Source organism: Ascaphus truei, chromosome 21 (assembly GCF_040206685.1).
Source record: "Ascaphus truei isolate aAscTru1 chromosome 21, aAscTru1.hap1, whole genome shotgun sequence".
NCBI lineage: Eukaryota > Metazoa > Chordata > Amphibia > Anura > Ascaphidae > Ascaphus > Ascaphus truei.
In genome coordinates this window covers 3,162,600-3,185,949 of record NC_134503.1, presented here as the reverse complement: position 1 = coordinate 3,185,949, position 23,350 = coordinate 3,162,600, and the positions used below count along the sequence as shown (strand labels likewise).

Below are 23,350 nucleotides of genomic sequence, written 5' to 3'. Positions count from 1 at the left end.
AGACCGTGCACAGGACGAGATGCTCACCACACACTTCAGGATGCACAGGGCGGGTACGGGGCTGCTCTGGCCTGGGTTTTGGGCCTTCCACAGCTGGACGTCAGTGAAATAGTTGACATAATAAATACCCTTTGTAAATACACAGGATAAAATAACCAAGCAATATTTATATGGTCTTTATTGGAAAACAAAATGCAATTTCTGCCGCTGCCCTCCAGTACAGAACAGATAAGACACTAAAAACAATAAAAGCCCCCGCAGACATCATAAAAGCTTTAAAAAGTACCCCCTCCTAAAAGCAAGGGGTTGGCTCTAAACACAATAATGACAATTCTGATAGTTACAAAAGGATGAAGACACGTGACACTAATTACAACATGATTAGGATTAAAAATCAGAAAGCATGGGAGGAGAAAAGGGGAGGAAGAGGCCTTCACTCTCGCGTTGCCGGATGTTGGCGCCGGCACGGATCCATCTGTATACCTCACGCCAAGGAGCACATGATGCGGTATTCTGGTAGGGTAACCATATAGTTACACATCTCCATCACGGTTAAAGCGCAATACTGACGCACCGGGAGAGTATGAGCTAAAGTAACAAAAAAATCCCTCAAAAATAAAAATAATCAACAACCCTGTGTCCCTCCAGCGAGTCTGCTACTGCTCATTTGGGTTAGGGTTGGCATCTGGGTACTTGGTAAGGTCAAAGGTCAGGACCTTGCTGATCACACAGTCCCCTTGCTGGAGAGAAAAAGGAGAAAAAAACCAAAATGAAGTTGGTAACGGACAAAATAAAAAACGCAAACTTCGAAGCAGAGACTTGCGGACAGGCAGCGGTGCAGACGCTCCTATCCGCAAGCTACCATCTTAGGTGGGGAACGCAGCAAGTCGTAGGGGCAGCGATGCGCGCGCGCTCACCTCGGGGTATACTCCGATTAAGCTCTCCGCCTTGGTGTAGAACTCCTCCTTCAGGGAGATGACGATCGCTTGGAATTGTGTCATGGACTGCTCCTTAATGTAATTGGCCACCTGCAGACAGGGACAATAGTCTTGGATCCTTCATGACTGAGGCAGTTATCTTTGTTCCAATAAGCGTGTGTCCTTCAGACAGGAAGCATATTAAAGGCGTACAGGTCCAGCGTGGAGAACTAATGTGCATGATTGTATTTCCTGTTTTCTCTTTGTACCGTTTCTTGTAACTAGCTATACATGGCAATTACACCTCTTTCTCACGATCAACCAGATTATACATAGCCATTAATAGACCGTAAGAAAACATTTTAGTCTTAAAAGCTGTTCTCTCATGGACATTAATGGTAGAACAATGTTACCCTATATTTTTATCTCCAGACATCTACTCATACTATTAATCTCTGTGGAACTTTTCTTTGCATCTTAAAACACTCTTTATTTTACTATTTATAAAGATGCTCTTGTCATACTGATGTAACGGTCTAACTCCTCACACGGACTCGTGAGCTCTCACTCCTAGCACGGACTCGTGAGCTCTCACTCCTCGCACGGACTCGTGAGCTCTGCTGTGTAGAATTTCAGCACAACTCACACAATCCCAATTATAATTAAGAAGGTTGATACAATCATACACAATGGATTCCTGAATCACGAGACCTTTCTACAGACAGAGGGTGCCAAAAGAGAGAGATAATGGGGCATTAAAACCCCCAGCACACACCCCTGTCCCTATGAGAGGAGGGGGCTTTCTGATATCGGACTGTCTCTTTTCCAAACATTGATCCCTTCTGTTCTAGACAGGAGACCGGTGACACGTTCTAGAGGTGCCCGGTGACACGTTCTAGAGGCGCCCGGTGACACGTTCTAGAGGCAGCTGTGAGCACCAAGGACCTGCTGGGTAAGACATTCAACAGGGAGATAACTCCTCGACGTGAAACGTACGTCGGTTTAGTGTCTTGGAAGCACTGTATACAGGCTATATACATACTGTATAGTTTATATACATACTGTATTCAGACTATCTACCGCTAGCGCCAGGTTTTTAGCATTCTGTTTTGATTTCATTGATTACTTTGATCACTACTAGAGGAGTCGGAGCGCATTCACAGCAGTGATCTCGTCACCCAAAACCCTACTCCAAACAGCCGCTATGCGCCGCCCTGCGAGCCGAGGCCGAGCTGCGCACGGGGGTTTCACTAACAGACCACTCCTCTGTCTGGGGGAGCTCCAGGCCCCATACAGAGTATGGCTGCAATGCGATGCCCCATGGGCCTGTCTGGGAGGTTACAGGGGTGCAGCTTCTCACCTTTCCTATGTTGGTGTTGTCCAGTGCAGCGTCTATTTCATCCAGGACAAAGAAAGGGGACGGTTTGTAGCTGTGGATGCAAGAGACTGGCAGGTCATGTATAATACCACAGCGGGACTCATTCAGTCCCCACACTTAAACTGAAGGCTTTAATATGCAACAGCTGTAGGCTCAATCAGTCCCTGCTTCAGCACAGGTGGGATATCATGAAAACCTGACCTGGGGATTGGGGGGGGACGACGACTGGAGGACTTGAGTTGAGCCCCCCTGCTTTAGATTACTTCCTGGGGACATGGTAAGATAAATGCAGAGTAAGCGTTAGGGAAGTTCCTGCTTAATCAAGGAATGGGAGCCAAGAAGTCACCACAATGCTCTTATTTAACTGTCCACACCCAGAATGTTGGCAGCTGCAGGTGAAGTTACGGACGATGTCCGAGACTGGAGAAGACTTGGGGAACATTTGCGAGAAAATGTAGATGCACTGGTGTTTCGTCCTTCCAACAAGGAGCAGTGAGAAGGGGGCGGCAGGCTGACACGAGGGAACAGGCAGGGAGTGGCAGGCAGACACGAGGGGACAGGCAGGGGGTGGCAGGCTGACACGAGGGGACAGGCAGGGGGTGGCAGGCTGACACGAGGGGACAGGCAGGGGGTGGCAGGCAGACACGAGGGGACAGGCAGGGGGCGGCAGGCAGACACGAGGGGACAGGCAGGGGGCGGCAGGCAGACACGAGGGGACAGGCAGGGGGTGGCAGGCAGACACGAGGGGACAGGCAGGGGGTGGCAGGCAGACACGAGGGGACAGGCAGGGGGTGGCAGGCAGACACGAGGGGACAGGCAGGGAGTGGCAGGCAGACACGAGGGGACAGGCAGGGGGCAGCAGGCAGACACGAGGGGACAGGCAGGGGGCGGCAGGCAGACACGAGGGGACAGGCAGGGGGCGGCAGGCAGACACGAGGGGACAGGCAGGCAGACACGAGGGGACAGGCAGGGGGTGGCAGGCAGACACGAGGGGACAGGCAGGGAGTGGCAGGCAGACACGAGGGGACAGGCAGGGGGTGGCAGGCAGAGACGAGGGGACAGGCGGAGTGGCAGGCAGACACGAGGGGACAGGCAGGGAGTGGCAGGCAGACAGGAGGGGACAGGCAGGGAGTGGCAGGCAGACACGAGGGGACAGGCAGGGAGTGGCAGGCAGACACGAGGGGACAGGCAGGCAGACACGAGGGGACAGGCAGGGAGTGGCAGGCAGACACAAGGGGACAGGCAGGGAGTGGCAGGCAGACACGAGGGGACAGGCAGGGGGCGGCAGGCAGACACGAGGGGACAGGCAGGGGGTGGCAGGCAGACACGAGGGGACGGCAGGCTGACACGAGGAGACAGGCAGGGGGTGGCAGGCAGACACGAGTGGACAGGCAGGGGGTGGCAGGCAGACACGAGGGGACAGGCAGGGGGCGGCAGGCAGACACGAGGGGACAGTCAGGGGACGGCAGGCTGACACGAGGGGCCCAATGGAAGAGAAGCCGTATCTATGAGAAGTCTCCTACCTGTGGATTGCGAACAGCAGAGCTAGTGCTGCCACGGTTTTCTCCCCTCCAGACAAGTTGTCCATGGGCCGGAAGCGTTTGCCGGGGGCCACACAATTGTAGTTTATCCCGTCCAGGTAGGGTTCTTCCGGATTCTCTGGTCCCAGGAAAGCCTGAGCAGAGGGGACACTGTCAGCAGGCAGAGACGGGGCAGCTATAAGAGCGCACATGGAAAAGATTGGCTCGGTACCTGGGCACTGCTGTTTCTGGAGAGGGCTTTGTAGATTTCATCAATGTTGGTGGCCACAGACTCGAAGCAGGCATTGAACCGATCAAATCGCTCCTTCTTCGTCTGCTCAAACGCCTGCTTGGCTTTCTTAGCACGTTTGCGCGCAGCTTCAAACTCTGTGATAGAAAAGCTGGGATGAAATGCAGCCGCGCAGACAGGCAGCCGCGCAGACAGGCAGCCGCGCAGACAGGCAGCCGCGCAGACAGGCAGCCGCGCAGACAGGCAGAGAGACACAGACAGGCAGCCGCGCAGACAGGCAGCCGCGCAGACAGGCAGAGAGACACAGACAGGCAGCCGCGCAGACAGGCAGCCGCGCAGACAGGCAGCCGCGCAGACAGGCAGAGACACACAGACAGGCAGAGACACACAGACAGGCAGAGACACACAGACAGGCAGCCGCGCAGACAGGCAGCCGCGCAGACAGGCAGCCGCGCAGACAGGCAGCCGCGCAGACAGGCAGCCGCGCAGACAGGCAGCCGCGCAGACAGGCAGCCGCGCAGACAGGCAGCCGCGCAGACAGGCAGCCGCGCAGACAGGCAGCCGCGCAGACAGGCAGAGAGACACAGACAGGCAGCCGCGCAGACAGGCAGAGAGACACAGACAGGCAGACAGAGACAGACAGGCAGCCGCGCAGACAGGCAGAGAGACACAGACAGGCAGCCGCGCAGACAGGCAGCCGCGCAGACAGGCAGCCGCGCAGACAGGCAGAGACAGACAGGCAGACAGACACAGACAGGCAGCCGCGCAGACAGGCAGAGACAGACAGGCAGACAGAGACAGACAGGCAGGCACAGACAGACAGGCAGACAGAGACAGACAGGCAGACAGAGACAGACAGGCAGACAGAGACAGACAGGCAGACAGAGACAGACAGGCAGAGAGACACAGACAGGCAGACAGAGACAGACAGGCAGACAGAGACAGACAGGCAGACAGAGACAGACAGGCAGACAGAGACAGACAGGCAGACAGAGACAGACAGGCAGAGAGACACAGACAGGCAGACAGAGACAGACAGGCAGACAGAGACAGACAGGCAGAGAGACACAGACAGGCAGACAGAGACAGACAGGCAGACAGAGACAGACAGGCAGGCACAGGTTATTTGGCCCCATCTGGTTTGGGGACAATGACAAATGACTGGAACCTGGCTACCCAGAGTACCAAGAAGGAAAGATGCCCACTTCCTAGCTAGCCAAGCACACCCTCATGTTGTAACGTCTATAATGGACTTTACAGGACCTGCTGGAGTGAGTGGGTTGAACATGTACTAAGCCACGTGCCATTTAGTTCGCCGCGTCTTGCCAAGGAACAAATACAAAAGGTGTTGGATTTATAGTAAAATGGAGGTACAGCCCTACAGCTGCACATGATGCGTCCCCACGTTACCCCATCGCTGCCAGAACCCTGCACATCATCACTGTGTCAATCCCTAAGAGCACAAGTATATAGCACTTACAGCCTTGCAAAGCACTGCGCCGTACACCCCTTCCTTGCCAGAGACCTGCAGTTCCGGATGTTTAACGCACAGTACAGCATGGCTCCCCCAACTACTCACCATCTGAGGTCTCCTGGAACTTGTCTCGGACGCTCTCCAGCTTCTCCATGGCCTTCATGTTGGGTGCAGAGATGCGCTGCAGAATGCTCTGCTGCTCGTTCAGCTTCTGCTGCAGCGCGCTCATCTCCTGCTTGATGTCGTCATCTGCCACCGCGTCCTGCCAGGGCACAGCAGGGGCATGGAAATTAATGCCCGCACAGGCTTGCAGGCTGGGCTGTAGCCGCAGACTTCACTTCCAACAGTAAACACAAAAGCTGCCTCCCGGCCTCACCTTCAGGTCCTCGGAGAGGTCACTGTAGTCTATCTCTAACAAAGCTTCTCGGGCGTAGACTGTGGAGGTTCTCTGGGAGCTGCCGACAGACTCGTCCCCCTGGGAGGTGCCCTGCAAACACAGGGAACATTACCGACATACTCTTGCACTGGAATCCAGTGCCCCTGCAGTCAGGTGGCTGGAGAGTATCACCGGGAACAATAGGCAAGATGGCGTTATATTATACACAAACCTACCTATATTCTTGCTCTTCAAACTGTATTTATTGGCTGGGAAGAAAACCTCACATATAAAAGTAACAGAAATATGCAGATCAGCGGCTCGCAGCCCCTCCCACTGCTAGAAAATATTTGCTCCCTGAACCCCTAATGAATAAAATATTATTACCTTATCAGACTATCGCTAACTGTGTGACCGATCCCAGGCAGTATATAGTGTCCTGAGCTTGTGGGGGGAACACACGCTTAATCAGGACCCAAACTGCCCCTCAGTGTGCAGGCAACATATGGGGGGGGTATAGCTGTCACCCGCTGCGGGAGCTTCCAAAGTCACGTCCCACAATGCCTTGCTGCGGTGCATGCGAAGTATTGCAGGGAGCGACTTTCGAAGCTCATGATGTTAGTGACAGCGATAGGCCCCAAACTGCACCTTAGTGGGGGGAGTAAGTGCACGGACCCCCTATCCTGCCTGGAATCCGCCATTACAGACTTGTTTTCGCAAACCCCTTGGAGACCCCTTACGGAACCCCTATGGGGAAACACTAATAAAGATCCGAGCAAGCGAAACTACATCCTAAAAACACCACTACCTGCTCAGTGTCCCCCGGATTCAGAGCCCACAGGATCCGTTTACCAAACCCAAAACGGTAAATATTTTCCCATCCCGCCTCGGAGACGTTTACCAACCCCCGAGGCTTAAGAAAACAACGCTGCCTTCCTTCCCTCGGCTGGGATCCTCCCTACCGGCCCCGGGGGGGGGGGGGGGGGGGGGGAGGTCTCACCTCTTCCCTGCCGCCCCCAGAGGGTCTCACCAATTCCCTGCCGCCCCCGGAGGGTCTCACCTCTTCCCTGCCGCCCCCAGAGGGTCTCACCAATTCCCTGCCGCCCCCGGAGGGTCTCACCTCTTCCCTGCCGCCCCCAGAGGGTCTCACCAATTCCCTGCCGCCCCCAGAGGGTCTCACCTCTTCCCTGCCGCCCCCAGAGGGTCTCACCTCTCCCTGCCGCCCCCAGAGGGTCTCACCAATTCCCTGCCGCCCCCAGAGGGTCTCACCTCTTCCCTGCCGCCCCCAGAGGGTCTCCCCAATTCCCTGCCGCCCCCAGAGTGTCTCACCTCTCCCTGACTGATGTCATCCATGGTCCCTTTGGACAGCGGGAGTTTGATGTCCTGCATCTTGCAGGCCTGCAGCAGGTTGTGGCGGTCGCTGCGCTTCTGCTCCAGCTTTGTCTCGATGGCGGTGACTTCCTTTTGCAGGTGGGTCATCTCCCTGAGAGAAGGGACATTCAGGCAGAAAGTCCGTTCATATCACTCACAAGGTCACTTAGAAGTCTATAAGGAAACGCTGCCCGGGGGATAAGGGAGCTCTGCGGGAGGCAGGGAACATGGAAGCTGCTGCAGCGGCTCCTGATAAAGACCTTGTTAGTCACGGGCGGACTGCCCTATCGGGTGTTTAGGCTCGTCCTCGCTGGGTCAGTGCTGGGTCAGTGCTGGGTCAGTGCTGGGGGACTGAAGCACCGGCCCCACGCTCTTCCCCACAACAATAAAACCGAGGGAGAGAAAGGGGCCTATGTAAGACTTACTTACCCTGGAACGGCCCTCCTCCACCGTGACGCCACGTGGTGATGGCAACGCGACACCATGACCACGCGTCGTCACATGATGCCATTGGAAGAGACAGGTAAGTGAAATGCGCCGGGCCTCATTTCACCTCCAATCTACCCTTGCGGTCAGTCATGGTGGCACAGGCCCAAGCGGACGCCGCCAGGGAGAAATAGAATAAGGGATGCCTGCTTGTAGGCCTCCGTGTTCGGATCAGGCCTCACTTCATGCAGTGAATGTATTTACATGGGCTGATTACACACATGGCATTTGTTTTGCTGCACCTAAAACACACGTTGACTTGTCTTTCATGTCTCCGTGGGGGTCAGGAACCCATTCAGTTATGCCTAGCACACACACACGCACACACACACACACGCACACACACACGTGTTAATCTGTACTAACTTGTTGGCCCCGCCCAGCTTCTTGCGGATGTCCTCCATATTATGGTTCTTGTCGTTCACCTCGGACTTTTTGGACAGGTGCTGGTTCTTCAGATCCTGCAGCTGGGCCATCGTCTCATCAATGATTTTCATGTGTCTCTGCTCCTCCTGAACACGCATCGCAGGGATGTTGGGGGGTATGGAAGCCATGATCACATTGCGACAAATATGCAACACATGACAGCAAAAATGTGCACTATATAACACATGGTACGATGCCCCTCTGCGATACACTATATAACACATGGTACGATGCCCCTCTGCGATACACTATATAACACATGGTACGATGCCCCTCTGCGATACACTATATAACACATGGTACGATGCCCCTCTGCGATACACTATATAACACATGGCACGATGCCCCTCTGCGATACACTATATCACACATGGTACGATGTCCCTCTGCGATACACTATATAACACATGGTACGATGCCCCTCTGCGATACACTATATAACACATGGTACGATGCCCCTCTGCGATACACCATATAACACATGGTACGATGCCCCTCTGCGATACACTATATCACACATGGTACGATGCCCCTCTGCGATACACTATATAACACATGGTACGATGCCCCTCTGCGATACACTATATAACACATGGTACGATGTCCCTCTGCGATACACTATATAACACATGGTACGATGCCCCTCTGCGATACACCATATAACACATGGTACGATGCCCCTCTGCGATACACTATATAACACATGGTACGATGCCCCTCTGCGATACACTATATAACACATGGTACGATGCCCCTCTGCGATACACTATATAACACATGGTACGATGCCCCTCTGCGATACACTATATAACACATGGTACGATGCCCCTCTGCGATACACTATATTACCTTTTTGAGTTTTTCTATTTCGTTATCATCTTTCTTCACAGACTGCTCCCAAGTCTGCACTTTCCCCTGGTCCTCCTTCAGCTGGTTCTTCTCATAGTCCAGCTGGATCCCCAGACGGGTCTTTTGGTTTTCAAACTCCAGCCTGAGGGGAGGGATGGGCAGGGATCAGATACGATACAGATAAGCGGCACGGGTAAAAGAAAGCATGGCAGAACTACAGATATCAGAGCACAAGGGGGCAAGACACGATCCCATGCCGGTCTGTACTGAACAAGTATAAGACCTGCAGTGGGTATATTTATATTACAGATGTAAAATGGGTGAGGTAAAAGCAGTTAGAAACACACACATTGTAAGGAACACGTCCCACCGTAAATCGAGAGGGATGGAATATGACATTTAGTTGGGCCAATGGAAGGCAAATGTATAAGTATTCATATGGTGAGTTAGTCCGGTTTGAGGCAGAGTTCTGTTGGCACTGCTGCTGCTCAGCAATATTTAGGAACACACTAAAAGTTTATTATATGCTGTAAAAGACAGATCCTGTCTGTGGAAAGGGACAAAGTGTTCAGCAAGCACTGCCTTGGGAAATCATTGCACCTCTCGGCCTGTGCGTATACAGAAGTACGTCTAAGCAAGCATGGTGCATTTCATGAGCGAGCCGAGATCGTAACAGCAACACAGTGCTATGAAAGGCAAGTACTTGCACAACAGGACAGGCACACCCCAGATTTAATGTTAGAGGGGGAACAGCGCTTTGATGGTGAGGGGCAAATACCTCTTCTTGGCGATCTCATTCTGTCTCTTAACCTTCTCCTCTTCGAACTCCCTGATGTTCCGGACGCCAATCTCCCGGCAAAATTCTTCAAACACCTCGTCCTCCACCTGGGACACAGACACATTCGGCATTGTCCTCCCAGTCTTAGTCATGTAACCTTGGCACCGACACGGCTCACGGGTCTTTGCCTTCATCCGCCAACAGGCTTCTTACCTGGTTCATCTTCTCCTTCAGGTCCTTCATCTCCCGGTCGCGGCTCTGGATTATCCTCTTGATGTCGTTGATGCGGGGACTGAAATTGGCCAGCTCACTCTCCAGCTTGGATTTCTCCTGTGTGGGGAGAACGCAACGAGAAGGAGATGGCAGCAGTGTATGTGTGCTATATAGACACATGTATGTGTAACCCTTCCATACCCCCTCACAGCGGTCTCCTTACCTGCAGGTTCATAGCCAGATGACGAGTCTTGGTCTGCTCCAGGTCACTCTGAGAGTATTTAAGTCTCATCTGCAGGCCGTGAGCCTGGGACTGCACTTGTCTCAGCTCGGCCTCCTTGCGCTTGGCTTTCATTTGCTCCTGTAAAGTAGAGATCTTGTTGGTCCTTAAAAGTTTGCGCACCCCTGATCTACATCACAAGGTTGATCATGAAACACCAAAAGGTCCTTAGTATGTGCAGCTCAGAGCAGAGACGGGAGAGGGGGATGTGATTGAAACATTCACCTAGAGGTATAATTAGATACAGGAGGGGAGCGTTAGAACAAGAGGTCATTCTCTGAGGCTGGAGGGTGGGAGGCGCAGGGGAGAGGTGAGGAAGGACTTCTTCACTGAAAGGGTGGTAGATTTATAGAATAACCTCCCGGCAGAGGTGGTAGAGGCTGATACAGTAAGGGAATTTAAACCTGCTTGGGGGAGACATACGGTTCAATCCTAAATAAGAAAGCCAACGGTCAAACAGGGTCTGAGGTGTTACACCAGATAATCGCATGGCCCCCCATTTTCCTATCAGCCGTCAGTTTCTATATGTCTTACTGCACTATATTATGTAGATTCCATATGGTAGCCCAACCACTGCAGTGTCTTACTGATAATACACCCAAGAGCCAGGGCTTCTGAAAGTCTAGGCCAGTAATTTCTCTAAGGACTAAATACACATCCCCTTTTTCCAGTACGTTCCTCCTACCTCCCCAGCCCCGCTTTCCTTTCTCCCCTCTCACCTTTAACTCCTCTGTTAAGCGTTCCTTTTTTTCTTTCAGTTTATCCACCGCCTTCTCATCCCATCTTCTGGCTTTGGCTTTCAGGTCACTGGCACCTCCGGAGATCACACCGGACTTCTGGAACAAGGTGCCGTCCAGAGCCACCGTCTGCCAAGAGAGACATGGTTACTTCATCCCTGCACCATGCTGGCCGTGTACAGGTGGCTTTACAGTACAAGCAAAATGTTCAAACACAAGGGAACCTGGCAAACGCCTCTTACCGAGGTCTGTTCCTATACTCTATACAGCAAGTGCTGCGTTGCAGTACCACTGATTTTCTGTGTTTGGCGGATCTCTTAAAGAGCCAATTGGTGCCCGTCCAGCGCAGGCAACGGGAGGGGAAAAATGGCGGCAGAAACTTCCGCGTCAGATGTACGGCCCTGTCTGTCTGTAGTCGGATATAAACTGCTGGTAACTTGCCTGTAGTCAGATGCCATGTGCTCACCTTGTGCCTTTGGTGCCCTCCGAAGGCGATTCTGCGCGCGTCCTCCACGTTATCGCACACTAGGGCGTTACCGCAGGCGTATTGCAGCGCCTTCTTAATGTGCGGAGGCTCGTAGCGGATCACGTCGATCACCAGCTTTGCCCCTTTCAGCTCGCGGAGTTTCTCGTCGGTAGGTTTCACCTGCGGGGAAAGAGTTCAGAGGTAGCTGTGCCCGCACCACAAAGTGCACCCGACCCCTGTGTGTATGTCACAGAGTAGCTGTGCCCGCACCACAAAGTGCACCCGACCACTGTGTGTATGTCACAGAGTAGCTGTGCCCGCACCACAAAGTGCACCCAACCACTGTGTGTGTCACAGAGTAGCTGTGCCCGCACCACAAAGTGCACCCGACCACTGTGTGTATGTCACAGTGTAGCTGTGCCCGCACCACAAAGTGCACCCGACCACTGTGTGTATGTCACAGAGTAGCTGTGCCCGCACCACAAAGTGCACCCGACCACTGTGTGTATGTCACAGTGTAGCTGTGCCCGCACCACAAAGTGCACCCGACCCCTGTGTGTATGTCACAGAGTAGCTGTGCCCGCACCACAAAGTGCACCCGACCACTGTGTGTATGTCACAGTGTAGCTGTGAGCTGGACATGGTCACACTAACAGAGAGGCCCAGAAACTATGCAGATATAGGACATTTGTAACATATATTTATATGTCAAGGAACACGTTCTGACGATATTATGTATCCCTAGGAGCTCTGGGGCTCACGCTCGGTTCAGAAAGGAACAGAGTTTTGTTACCTCCAGGTAATCGAGGGGGAGGAAGGTTTCGGGCTCCCCACGCTGCTCCTTGATGTACTGGATACAATCTCTCCCAGTCTTCTCAGAGTCCACAATGATGGCATCCATATTCTTCCCCAGCACCTTGGTGACCGCAATCTGGTACTTCTTCTGGGTGGGCTGGCAGAGGTCGATCAGGCGGCCGTACTGATGGAAGAAGGGAGAGGGGATGAACCTGGGTCCAGGCCCCACATCAAGGCCTTCTATTGCCCAAATCTTTCTATGGATGCCCAGAAACACCATCATTACGGTGTCAGCTTAGGTAAGAGGAGCACAAGGCGTTGGCATGGGAAATCGGAGGCGATTTGCGCATCTTCGTTACTTTTTACCTTCTCCATTATTAATTAAAAAAACCTTTTGCTGTATTAAAGCCAGCGGTGTAATTCCGGCGCTGTGAGCAGAGTGAGGTGGTGACTTACCGACGATCTCCCAGCACCAGATATTCAGTGTCCAATGAAGGCTTTCCTCAGACGTCTGCGGTTGCCAGATGGACTTCCTCCCCTTGAGCCATTGCTCAGGGTCAGACTGACCTCTGCTACTCACCACAGACCCAGGGTACAGCCTCTTGATGCTCTCCATGATCTCAGCTTTGCGCTGCTGCCGGCTGCTCTCCTGACGGTCAATCCTGGCGTCACCCAGCTGCTCCATCACCTGGTTCAGCTCCTTGTTGATCTCGTCGATACGACGTTTGGCGCCCTCCACCTCCTCCGTCAAAGTCTCCTCCATGTTCTTCTGCTCCTCCAGCGATTGCCTATGAAGGGGGCGAATTGAAGAGTGAAGATAAGGCAGGGGGGCAAGTAGGACAAAGGATGGACATCCCACATACAGGAGCTGGTATGGGCAAGCACACAAACCCGCACCCCAAGGAGTGCTCAGCACAGACACAAAGCAGTGACTAGAGACCATCGAGAAGGCACAGGGTGGTTTCACAAAGAGATGACCCGCAGCGCAGCAGCAGCCGCCTCGCAGCAGCGCCGCAGCAGCAGCCTCGCAGCAGCAGCAGCAGCAGCCGCCTCGCAGCACAGCAGCAGCAGCCGCCTCGCAGCGCCACAGCAGCAGCAGCCACATACTTGCTGGTGGCAATGTACTCCTCCAGCTTCTCGATCCTTTTTTGGTTCTCCTCCAGCTCACGGAGCTTCTGTTTGATCTTAGCCTAGGGGTCAAAGCAGAAAATTATACGATTCCAACGCTGCAGTGATCAAGCTGCAAAGAGTTAAAATACAATTCTTCAAAAATATCGCGGTGGCCATTTTTCTTTTAAATATGTAGGAAAATGATTTCCCCGAAACAAAAACAAATGACTAATATAATGGGTTAAAGTGTGTGGTTCGTAACCCGTGCTCTGGGCCCTGGACCCCCGTGTTCTGGAGGACCCTGGGCCCTGGACCCCCGTGTTCTGGAGGACCCTGGGCCCTGGACCCCCGTGTTCTGGAGGACCCCGCAGGGAGGTTGCAAGGGATTCCCTTTTCCATACATCAGGCTTCTTTCTCATTTACCAGGTTAAAGTTCATTGAATGTTACATTCTAGTCATTTAAACTCGATATGTCACAGCCGCCGGGGTGGCCAACAGGTCAGGTTTTCAGGATATCAGAGCTTCAAGCATAGGTGGTTCAATCAGTGACTGAGCCACCCATGCTGAAGCAGGGATATCCAGAAAACCTGACCTGTTGGTGGCCCTTGAGGACTGGAGTTGTCCACCCCTTGGTCTAGAGCAAGGGTCAGATGGGTGATGCAATCAGGAACCGGTTCCGTGGCGCGCCTACCTCCGTCTCCACTTTTTTCCTCTCCTCCAGGTCCAGGCGGTCCTGGTCCGCCTTCTGGTCCCGGTTGAATTTCTCCAGCTCCTGGGCCAGGGTGGCGGCCCTCTTGCTGGCCTCTTCCTTTAAGCGGTGGTATTGCTTTACCTATCAGGTGGGAAACAGGATGCGGCACAGGGTTAGTGTTCGCCCTCTGCCGAGTTGGAAGGGACTAGTGTGTTTAGCACAGAGAAAGGCCGAGCTCCACCCAATCTGGTGACTACCAGAACCAGCACTGTACTCAGAGTGAGCAAGGAGAGACGGCTAGGGATGCCCAGGCACCAGGCTCTTACCTGGTTCTCTTCCAGAGTGAGATCCCGCCCTTGGCTCTGGCTCTCCTCCTCCATCCTCTCTTCAAACTCCTGCCGGGCCTTCTCCACGGACACCACCTCCTTCTCCAGTTCGTCCATGTCTCCCTTGCGCTTTTTGTACTGTTTCTGAGCATTCTGAAGGGACTTCTTGGCGGCCTCCAGCTTCTTGATCTTGTGGGAGGTGTTCTCCTTGGCCTTGATGTATTGTGGGCGCTTTTGATTGAGCTCTGCATCCTTCTCTCTACATGGGACAGCGAGGAGAAAAAGAAGAAGGACGGCAGATGTTAAAGCAGAGTACCACATGGAAAGAAAGACCTTACAAATCATCGAAAATAGTGTGCAAAGCAAGTTACGGACTTTTTAATATTGAGCTCTGCCTGGGATGTTCCTTCTGACGACAACCAACCTGCTACAGTGCTTTATTGTTGAGATATTAATGACAATGTGGCCTGTTCTTTACCACTGTCCCACAAGCCTAGTGGAGGCTGCAGGTCACGGTGCTGATCACCTGCAGTGAACCCCATGCTGTGTTAGAAAGTGGGGTACCGCTGCCCCTCTGCACTCACTTGATCTCTTTCTCGATGGCCTGCTGCTCTCGCATTATCTTGCCCAGATCTTTCTTCTTGTCCTTCAGCTCGTCCTCCACCTTGTCCATGTGCTTCTTGTCTTTGTCGATCTCCTTGTTCTTGCTGCCCAGCTCCTTGTTCATCTTCTCGATCTCCATCTCGTTGTGGTACAGTTTGAAGAGCTGCATCTGCACCTGAGCTCGCGCCACCTCGTCCTTCAGCCGCTGGTACCGCTCTGCCTGGAAAGAGAGTACTCATGTTACCAACATACACAGCCGGCTCCTCAGGTGGTGATTTACCACTGACCTATACATTGCACCTCAAGCTGTAGAATTTATAGAACACTATTAACACACGTCCTTAAAGAGTTAGTTCTGGTAACAGCCACGACCTTCAAAAACGTTCTACCAGTAACCAGGCCTCCTCGGGCTCTCAGACCTAATAGCATTTGCACACATTGCCTCTTCCTCTCCTGCGACCGTGTGCAGGAGGACACAGTTTATTGGTCAGTATCCCACACCAACCTCCTCCTTCTCCTGCTTGGCCTCCTTCCTCTCTGCAGCGATGTTCTTCTTGCGGTGATAGTTGAACTGCGTGTCTTCCTCGGCCTTCACCATCTCTTTCTTGCGCTTGTCGTACTCCTGCGCCAGGTCCCCCGACCGGCTGATCTCCTCAAAAAGGGCCGTGCGCTCCTTGGGGTTCTTCATGGCAATGGACTCCACCGCCCCCTGGAGGAGGGCAGCACATGCACATTGTGAGTGGCAGACATGATCCTTCACACATTGCGATCACTGGCGCAGGTGCAACGCCATCGCATACAAGAGTTGGGTCACAACTAAATAATGCTGCGTTCCGTTTTTCTGAAGAACTATGGATTATTCAAAGGATAACGATCCCGCTCGTAAAAACTATTTAAAAAATAATAAAACAATTCTTTGAATTGTTCAAAAAAATAATGACATTATTCCTCCGAAATCATCATATTGACTTTTGTTGCCAAGTGATTAAATATACCAAACTATGTTCTGCACCGACTGAACAAACTAAATGCACACGATTCTGCATAAAATGGGTTGTGTATCCTATTCGCTTTATAATACAAAACACACTCCTCAAGGAGTATACAGCAGAGTAAAGAAATGCAGCTGTAATTCATGAATCACCCGAGGGTGCTTATCCGATTTGGTGCAGCATGTTTCTATCTTTCTTACCCCACCGCCACGCGCGAGAACGCGCGAGTTAGCCCTTTTACCTGGAACACCAGAAAGTTGCGCGCTTTGATCAGGATTCCCAGCTTCTCCAGTTCCTCGCTGTATTCCGCAAGGGGAACCACTTTCTTGTTGATTTTATATTCGGACGACCCACCTAACAGAAAGAACGCACAGATTTAGCGGTGCGCCGGACGCTGCAGAAGATGAGCCTTTCATCGTCGGCTCTTTTACTGCATTACCAAATGCAAAAGCATAAAAGGCTTCGCCAGCCCGCGCTGCGGAGGAGCCGTCTCTACCAGAACATTGTCAATGTGGAGTTTTATTCGGAAATAGCCGTTTCTCAGAGGTTTGACATACGGAGCAGCACTGCCGGATAACACAGGAAAGCAGAGCTCTTCCAACATCGCTATTAAAGCTGCAGACCAAGCAATATCCTACATGTGGGGCTTTTATAAATCAGTTTTGTACCAGGAAATTAAAAAAAATTTTTTTTTGAAACAATGCTGAATTACATTTTAAATTATAATGCAACAAGCATTTTTTTTTGTTTCTGTAGCAACCATTTACAAAGTCAGATACTGACTCAATACTCCTCTGCAGCCATTTAGTGAACCCCCTAGCCGAATCTTCGCCGATCGATCACAGAACGGATCGAACAGCAACTTAGCTAATTACTTATTGCGTGATTTGTATTGATGCCCATATTAAGGGGGGGGGGGGGGCAGCTTGGACCGCTGCATTAATTGGAATATAGTTACGCGGTATAAAAGGAAAACACCCTTTTAAAATATAAACATTACGTGTGGAAGTAGAGTACAAAAAGACATTGCACCGGCTGTAGGACCCTTTGCCTGTGGGAGTAACACATTCCTGCAGTAACATGCTTACCGACGATGACCCTGGAGAAGACCCTCTCCTCTCCGCTGTCCTCGGAGTACACCATGCTAACGAAGGCGCGGTTAGCCGCAGGTTTCCCCACGGGCGCTCCATGTATAAGGTCTCTCAGCGTCTTCACTCGCAAGTTACTGGTCTTCTCCCCCAGCACGAAGCTGATGGCGTCCATGAGGTTGGACTTTCCTGTGTATGAAAAGCAAGTGAGAAATGGCAGCAAACCCAAGCACTGGAGTGCCGGCTCAACCCAAACCCAACACTCATTCCATAGCAGGACTAACATTATGTACACGATAGGCAATAAGTCAAAGCAAAGCAAATAGGGGGTCGCCACGTGCAAGAACTGCAGCAGTGTGTGGGAGTGTTAGCTGATTACATTAATCAGGGCACACAACATTACAGAGAGACTCGCTCACACAGTGCTGTATATAACTACATATGCCCCTAGATTATGATAGAGATAGTCAAATATAATTTATTGTTGTTTGAGAAATATAAGGGGTTATTCAGAAATGAAGATATGAGGTATTTTATATATTCAGTCAAATTTAAATGTCGCAAGAAACGCTTCTTTTTTTTTTAGTGGTACAAATGTCAACCCTGTTGTCGTGTGTTTCAATGCAAGAAGGTCTGGTAATAAATGTTAGCATGTCTGAATAGAAAATCAGAATTCAACAAGATGTGCTTTGGGTTCAGACACACAAGTTGTCATCTTTCCTGCGCCAGTGACCTCTCTGGGAAAAATCTATGACACGTGGTAAAGTATAGGAATTTCTTCGTATGTTTGATCCTTTTATTTTAAGAAACTGTTCTGCATTTATTGTAACTCTGTTCTTGTAATAATCTGCTTATGTAATCAAGCATCGTCTTTGTATATTAAAGCCAAACTTTAATAAGTGATGCTTTGGGCTCTGAATGAACTGGTTGCACGCTTTGTAGAGAGTTAGGCAGCGCTTATAGTGCCTTGCGACAGCGACGCGATATCGCTCCAAATCAAATACATTGACTGTCGCAAGCGCTTATAGTAAGCGCGACGGCGACAAAGCAGCAAAAAAAAATTGAAGTTGGGTCTATTTGATTTTTTAGAGACAGTCGCCACATGTGACTATCTCTAAACCAGAGACCGCGGCCAGCACTACAAGAGCGGCCTAAAGTATATTTTCAGACACATTTTGCTACAACAGATTGTGTGTGCTAAGTGCATAGTTTTTCGTTAATAAACAGGGACCGTAGACCCTGGCAGATATAGATATATAGATAGCTATATATAAATAAAATTACAAATTTTGCCTGGGTATTCCTTAGGTGGTGTCAGCAGATTACATTGCAATCGAGCAAGGGGTTAATATTAACGACTTTGAAGTACCTCTGCGAAGGAGAACGGCGAGTGGTTAGTTTAACCGTGTGTAGTAAACCTGGTTGCATATATAAGTCACTTGATCACAAGTGTGTCCGTGACAGATGGTATATTGGGACGCAGTTAGGGGAGATATTACTAATTTGAGGGCTCTATGCGGAAGCTGAAACGTAGGCCAGCTAGAGAGCTGTGTATTAACCCTAGTCCCATATGCAGGTCACGTGTTCACAGCTGTTCCGTACGTGATAAGGGGATACAGGGGTCTCTGGCAGGTAAGCTCAGACCCTCCAAATGAAGCAAGCTTAAACACTTATTTTTGGGGGTGCTACTGCTTTAATACACAAGGCTGACACTTTTGGGGGAAAAGTCCCAATAAAAAGCAGCACAGTATGGTGTTGCAACGCTTGAGCAGACACAGTGTGTGTATATACTCTGTGCAAGCTTTTCGGAATGTACACCTCCTTGCTGACTGCAATTCAGATCACCTGGTCCTCCCTCCTAGTATCCCCCCCTGGCATAGTCTCTCTCCCCCTCCTCAGTCAGTACCCCCCCCCCCCCCCAGAATAGTCTCTCTCCCCCTCCTCAGTCAGTATCCCCCCCGCATAGTCTCTCTCCCCCTCCTCAGTCAGTATCCCCCCCGCATAGTCTCTCTCCCCCTCCTCAGTCAGTATCCCCCCCGCATAGTCTCTCTCCACCAGGAACGCACCGGATCCATTGGGGCCGATAATGGCGGTGAACCTGCGGAAGGGCCCGATGATCTGACGTCCCTTGTACGACTTGAAGTTCTCGATCTCGATGAGTTTCAGGAAGCCCATGTTGATGGCGGCGGCTCACACCGGGAGCCCCCCTCGGTGAGCGCTGTTTCTTTTCCGGGACTGCGTCACTTCCTCTCGCGCGCACCGGGGGCCGCCAAATCCCTGCGCGGGAGCCAGTGAGTGCGCCTACATGTGACGTCACCGAGATGGGCTACAGGGGGCGGGGAAAGTTGCGGAGACAAGTGCCGTCACCATAACAACAACAACACCCAGCACAGCGATCAGCTCTGGGTCTTCATGCGCCATCTTGGTGCTCCCATGCGCCATCTTGGTGCTCTCATGGCAGTAGGCCGTAATCTAGGGAAATACACCTGTAGAATTGCATATATATATAGATATACATTGTATTTACTCACATGTATGTTTCTTTAAAAGCGTTTTCTATGTAGGTGGGCCTATTTTATCTTTATTTGCACTTCCTTGGATCATGTTGTTCTACACTTTGTCATTGCCCTCCTGCAAAATGTAATGTATTAGTCCTAAATGCTGAACCCCCAAGATATATCTCAGTTCTACACGCTTAGAGCTTACCCGAAAAAAAGCATAAAGGTTGGCACTCCCACCAATTTAAAGTGAAATAGTAAAATTCGTAACAAAGCTCTATCCTGGATCTCCTCTTACCTCTCCCATCGTACTTTTTGAGTCTCTTCTGCTAACAACTCCTCCTCTAACGATCTCTCTGTGGGGGTACCCAGGGCTCTCTCCTGGGACCTCTTCGCATTTCTCTGTACACACTCTCTCTAGATGACCTAATCACATCTCTTGGGTTCAAATATCACCTCTATGCTGACGACACACAAATGTACTTTTTGACCCTTGACCTTACACCTGCTGTACAGACCAACGTTTCTGAATGTCTCTCTGTGATATCATCCTGGATGGCCCTCCGCCGACTTAAACTTAACATGGCAAAACCCAAGCTCCTCATACTGCCTCCCAAACCTGGACCCACTACCTCCTTCCACATTACTGTTGGAAGTTCAGTCATACACCCAGTAGCACAAGCCTAGGGGTCACACTCGACTACTCTCTCACATCCAAAACGTATCTAAAACCTGTCGCTTTTTCCAACGCAATATTACAACGGTACGCCCTTTCCTCTGTTACTCAACTGCTAAAACTCTGTCACAGGCCCTCATTCTCTCCTGTCTCGCCTACTGTAACCTCCTGCTATCTGGCCTTCCACCCTCTCACCTGTCTCACCTACAATCTATCCTAAACGCTGCTGCCAGAATCACTCTACTCTTTCCTAAATCTGTCCCAATGCCTCCCCTGCTGAAATCATTCTCCTGGCTTCCTATCAAATCCTGCATCTCACATTCAATTCTCCTCCTCACTTTTAAAGCTTTACACTCTTCTGCCCCTCCTTCTCAGCCCTAATTTCTCGCTATGCACCATCCCGACTCTTGCGTTCCGCTCAAGGATGTATTCTCTCTACCCCATTTGTATCCAAAGCCCTCTCCCGCCTTAAACCTTTCTCACTGACTGCCCCCCACCTCTGGAATGCCCTTCCCCTCAATACCCGACTAGCATCCTCTCTATCCACCTTTAAGTCCCACCTTAAAACACACCTGCATAACGAAGCATATGAGTCGCTCCGTGGCTAACACAACACACCTGCTACATAAAGCTTGGCCCCCTGCAGACGCACTTACCAGAACGCCCATCTACTGTATCTGTATGTTCCTCCTACCAATTAGATTGTAAGCTCTTCAGAGCAGGGGACTCCTTTTCCTAAATGTTACTTTTATGTCTTAAGCACTTATTCCCATGATCTGTTATTTGTATTATTTGGTATTTATATGATTGTCACATGTATTACTACTGTGAAGCGCTGTGTGCATTGATGGCACTATATAAATAAAGACATACATACAAAATATAAGTGTAAGATTGTAAGCTCTTCGGGGCAGAGACGCCTTTTCCTAGTGTTACTGTCATGTCTGACGCGCTTATTCCCACTGTTATATTATTATGTCCAGTGTATTACTGCTGTGACGCGCTGTGTGCCGCTATATAAATAAATATATACATACATATAGAAAATCTTACTTAGTCATACAAGGGAAAAATGTTAAATATTGGGAATTCCCACTAGTGTAAAGATCTGCTAAATAAATTGGTGTATATATGCTCAGACCCTCAAGCGAGGAACCGTCTCCAAAGTCTTTTGCACTATTTTTGTGTTTTTTTTTTCTTCTTTTCATCGCTTTGGTGCCTTCTCATGTTTTCTTCGGCCCTGGAGAGAAACCGCTTAGAGCTTTCACTTGGCTCCATAGAGCTTACCTAGGCCCAGTTATAAAACATGTATTGTACCTGCTAAATAAGCGCAGTTGGAGGGTATTATATATATACTAGCTGATATACCCGGCGTTGCCCGAGCGTGGAAGGGCAGGGGGCATGGAGTGGAAGGGCGGGGGGGGAGGGGCGTGGAAGGGCGGGGGGGGGCAAGGGGTGTGGAGGGCAAAGGTCGGGGGGCAAAGGGCAGGGTGGGGCAAAGGGCGGGGGTGCAAAGGGCAGGGAGGGGCACGGGGGCATCACAGGCCCCCACTGACACGGGGGCATCATAGGCACCCACTGACACGGGGGCATCACAGCCACAGGCTGCACCCACTGACACAGGGAACTTCACAGCCACAGGCTGCACCTTGTCCCACAGACAGAGCTGCACCCACTACCAGGCTAAGGACAGACCCACTCACGTCCTGTACAAAGGCCGTGGCACTTACACACCCCCTGCACACAGGCCGCGGGTGGCACTGACCTGCCGGTAGCCGCTGTCCGTGGGGTTGAAGTCGCTGCCCCCGGTCCGCAGGGAGAGCTGCAGGTGTGGGAACCCGTGCAGCCAGTACACCCACCAGGGAGGCAGGTATTCCACGCGAGACATAGCATTAATAATTGTGGTATAGTGTAACATGAATGGAAAAGCTTTTTGTTTTATGCAAGTTAATTGTTTTGATGTGATCTCACTGTGACCTCTTGAAAAAAGATATTAAAGCTGCAGTTCAAGCTGCCGTTTAAATTTTTTCCCCATTCAATATGTGCATGAGTACAATCTGCGCACTGACCAGCGATTAGCTAAGCTGCAGATCGATCTGTTCTCCTGTAATCAATCGCTTGCTCAGGGTTATTTAATTCAGTTCTTGCACAGCATTGTGGGCAATGTAGTTCCTGGAATATGATTGACTGGGCAGTTACTAGATACAATTGGTTCATTGCTAGAGAGAGGACGGGGCTCGAGAGCCAGAGCCTGTCAGAAGGGGAAGGGGCTGTCACTTTGGAAATGCTTCCTACATTAGGCTGCGCTTCTGCTGCCAGCGACGCGACGTTGCGTCAAAACAAATGCACTGCCGCCGTCGCGTCGCTTATAGTAAGGACGGAGCGATGGCTTGGTCGCGATCGCTGGAAGTCATTTCAATTTGATTTTTCCAGCGACCGCAGCCTGACATCGCCGGCGCTATAAGCGCAGCCTGACATCGCCGGCGCTATAAGCGCAGCCTGACATCGCCGGCGCTATAAGCGCAGCCTGACATCGCCGGCGCTATAAGCGCAGCCTGACATCGCCGGCACTATAAGCGCAGCCTGACATCGCCGGCACTATAAGCGCAGCCTGACATCGCCGGCACTATAAGCGCAGCCTGGCGTCGCCGGCGCTATAAGCGCAGCCTTAGAAACATTAAAAATGCAAGTATTTTCTCACAGTGCAGAACTGATTTATTAAACCACATGTAGGATATTGCAGGGACTGCTGCTTTACATCCGGGTTTAGGATTGCTGAATTTGCACGTATTAATATCAAATGTAGCTAACAAAAGAAACATCTCCCTGCGCACGGCGAAGCCTCATTAATATTCATGAGGCGCACAGCGTTCTTTATTTACATGCGCACAGCGACGTAAAGACACGCACAGGTGAGGGCTCCCAGAACGTCACTCAGAGGGGGAGGGGGGGTCTTCGCCATTAACTGCCTCCTGTCTTCATATTGTGGGTTTGTGAAGAAGCTGCTAGCAGATAAACCTATATATAATCATCAGGCAATAGGCATCTGA

General features: G+C 51.2%; 2 protein-coding genes across 3 annotated transcripts in view; one reads left to right on the top strand and one right to left on the bottom strand.

The window, feature by feature from the left end:
• RIBC1 (RIB43A domain with coiled-coils 1) overlaps positions 1 to 23,350 on the top strand; it is a 538,781-nt gene that overhangs the window by 506,575 nt on the left and 8,856 nt on the right. The window lies entirely within an intron of this gene.
• On the bottom strand, positions 162 to 19,450 carry SMC1A (structural maintenance of chromosomes 1A). 2 transcript variants are annotated; one of them, XM_075578467.1, is made up of 25 exons: positions 19,193 to 19,450; positions 17,127 to 17,315; positions 16,280 to 16,392; positions 15,552 to 15,755; positions 15,028 to 15,266; positions 14,444 to 14,702; positions 14,118 to 14,258; positions 13,424 to 13,506; positions 12,897 to 13,104; positions 12,315 to 12,500; positions 11,522 to 11,701; positions 11,038 to 11,184; positions 10,262 to 10,399; positions 10,039 to 10,155; positions 9,826 to 9,932; positions 9,048 to 9,189; positions 8,139 to 8,284; positions 7,245 to 7,398; positions 5,916 to 6,026; positions 5,645 to 5,801; positions 4,048 to 4,202; positions 3,819 to 3,970; positions 2,278 to 2,347; positions 918 to 1,028; positions 162 to 740 (listed from the first exon to the last, which is right to left on the bottom strand). In XM_075578467.1, the coding sequence occupies exons 1-25, from the start codon at positions 19,299 to 19,301 to the stop codon at positions 657 to 659; spliced, it is 3,702 nt and encodes a 1,233-aa protein (XP_075434582.1). In that variant the 5' UTR covers positions 19,302 to 19,450; the 3' UTR covers positions 162 to 656. The 2 variants fall into 2 exon arrangements, with proteins under 2 accessions (XP_075434582.1, XP_075434583.1); XM_075578468.1 differs by having other exon boundaries at positions 5,916 to 6,014.

Coding starts and splice junctions, on each gene's coding strand:
- SMC1A (XM_075578467.1), bottom strand. CDS start 19,301: ATGGGCTTCCTGAAACTCATCGAGATCGAGAACTTCAAGTCGTACAAG. Junction 13,507..14,117: donor GGAAAAAAGTGGAGACGGAG/GTAGGCGCGCCA, acceptor TTTGACCCCTAG/GCTAAGATCAAACAGAAGCT. Junction 3,971..4,047: donor CCAGAAACAGCAGTGCCCAG/GTACCGAGCCAA, acceptor CCCTCTGCTCAG/GCTTTCCTGGGACCAGAGAA.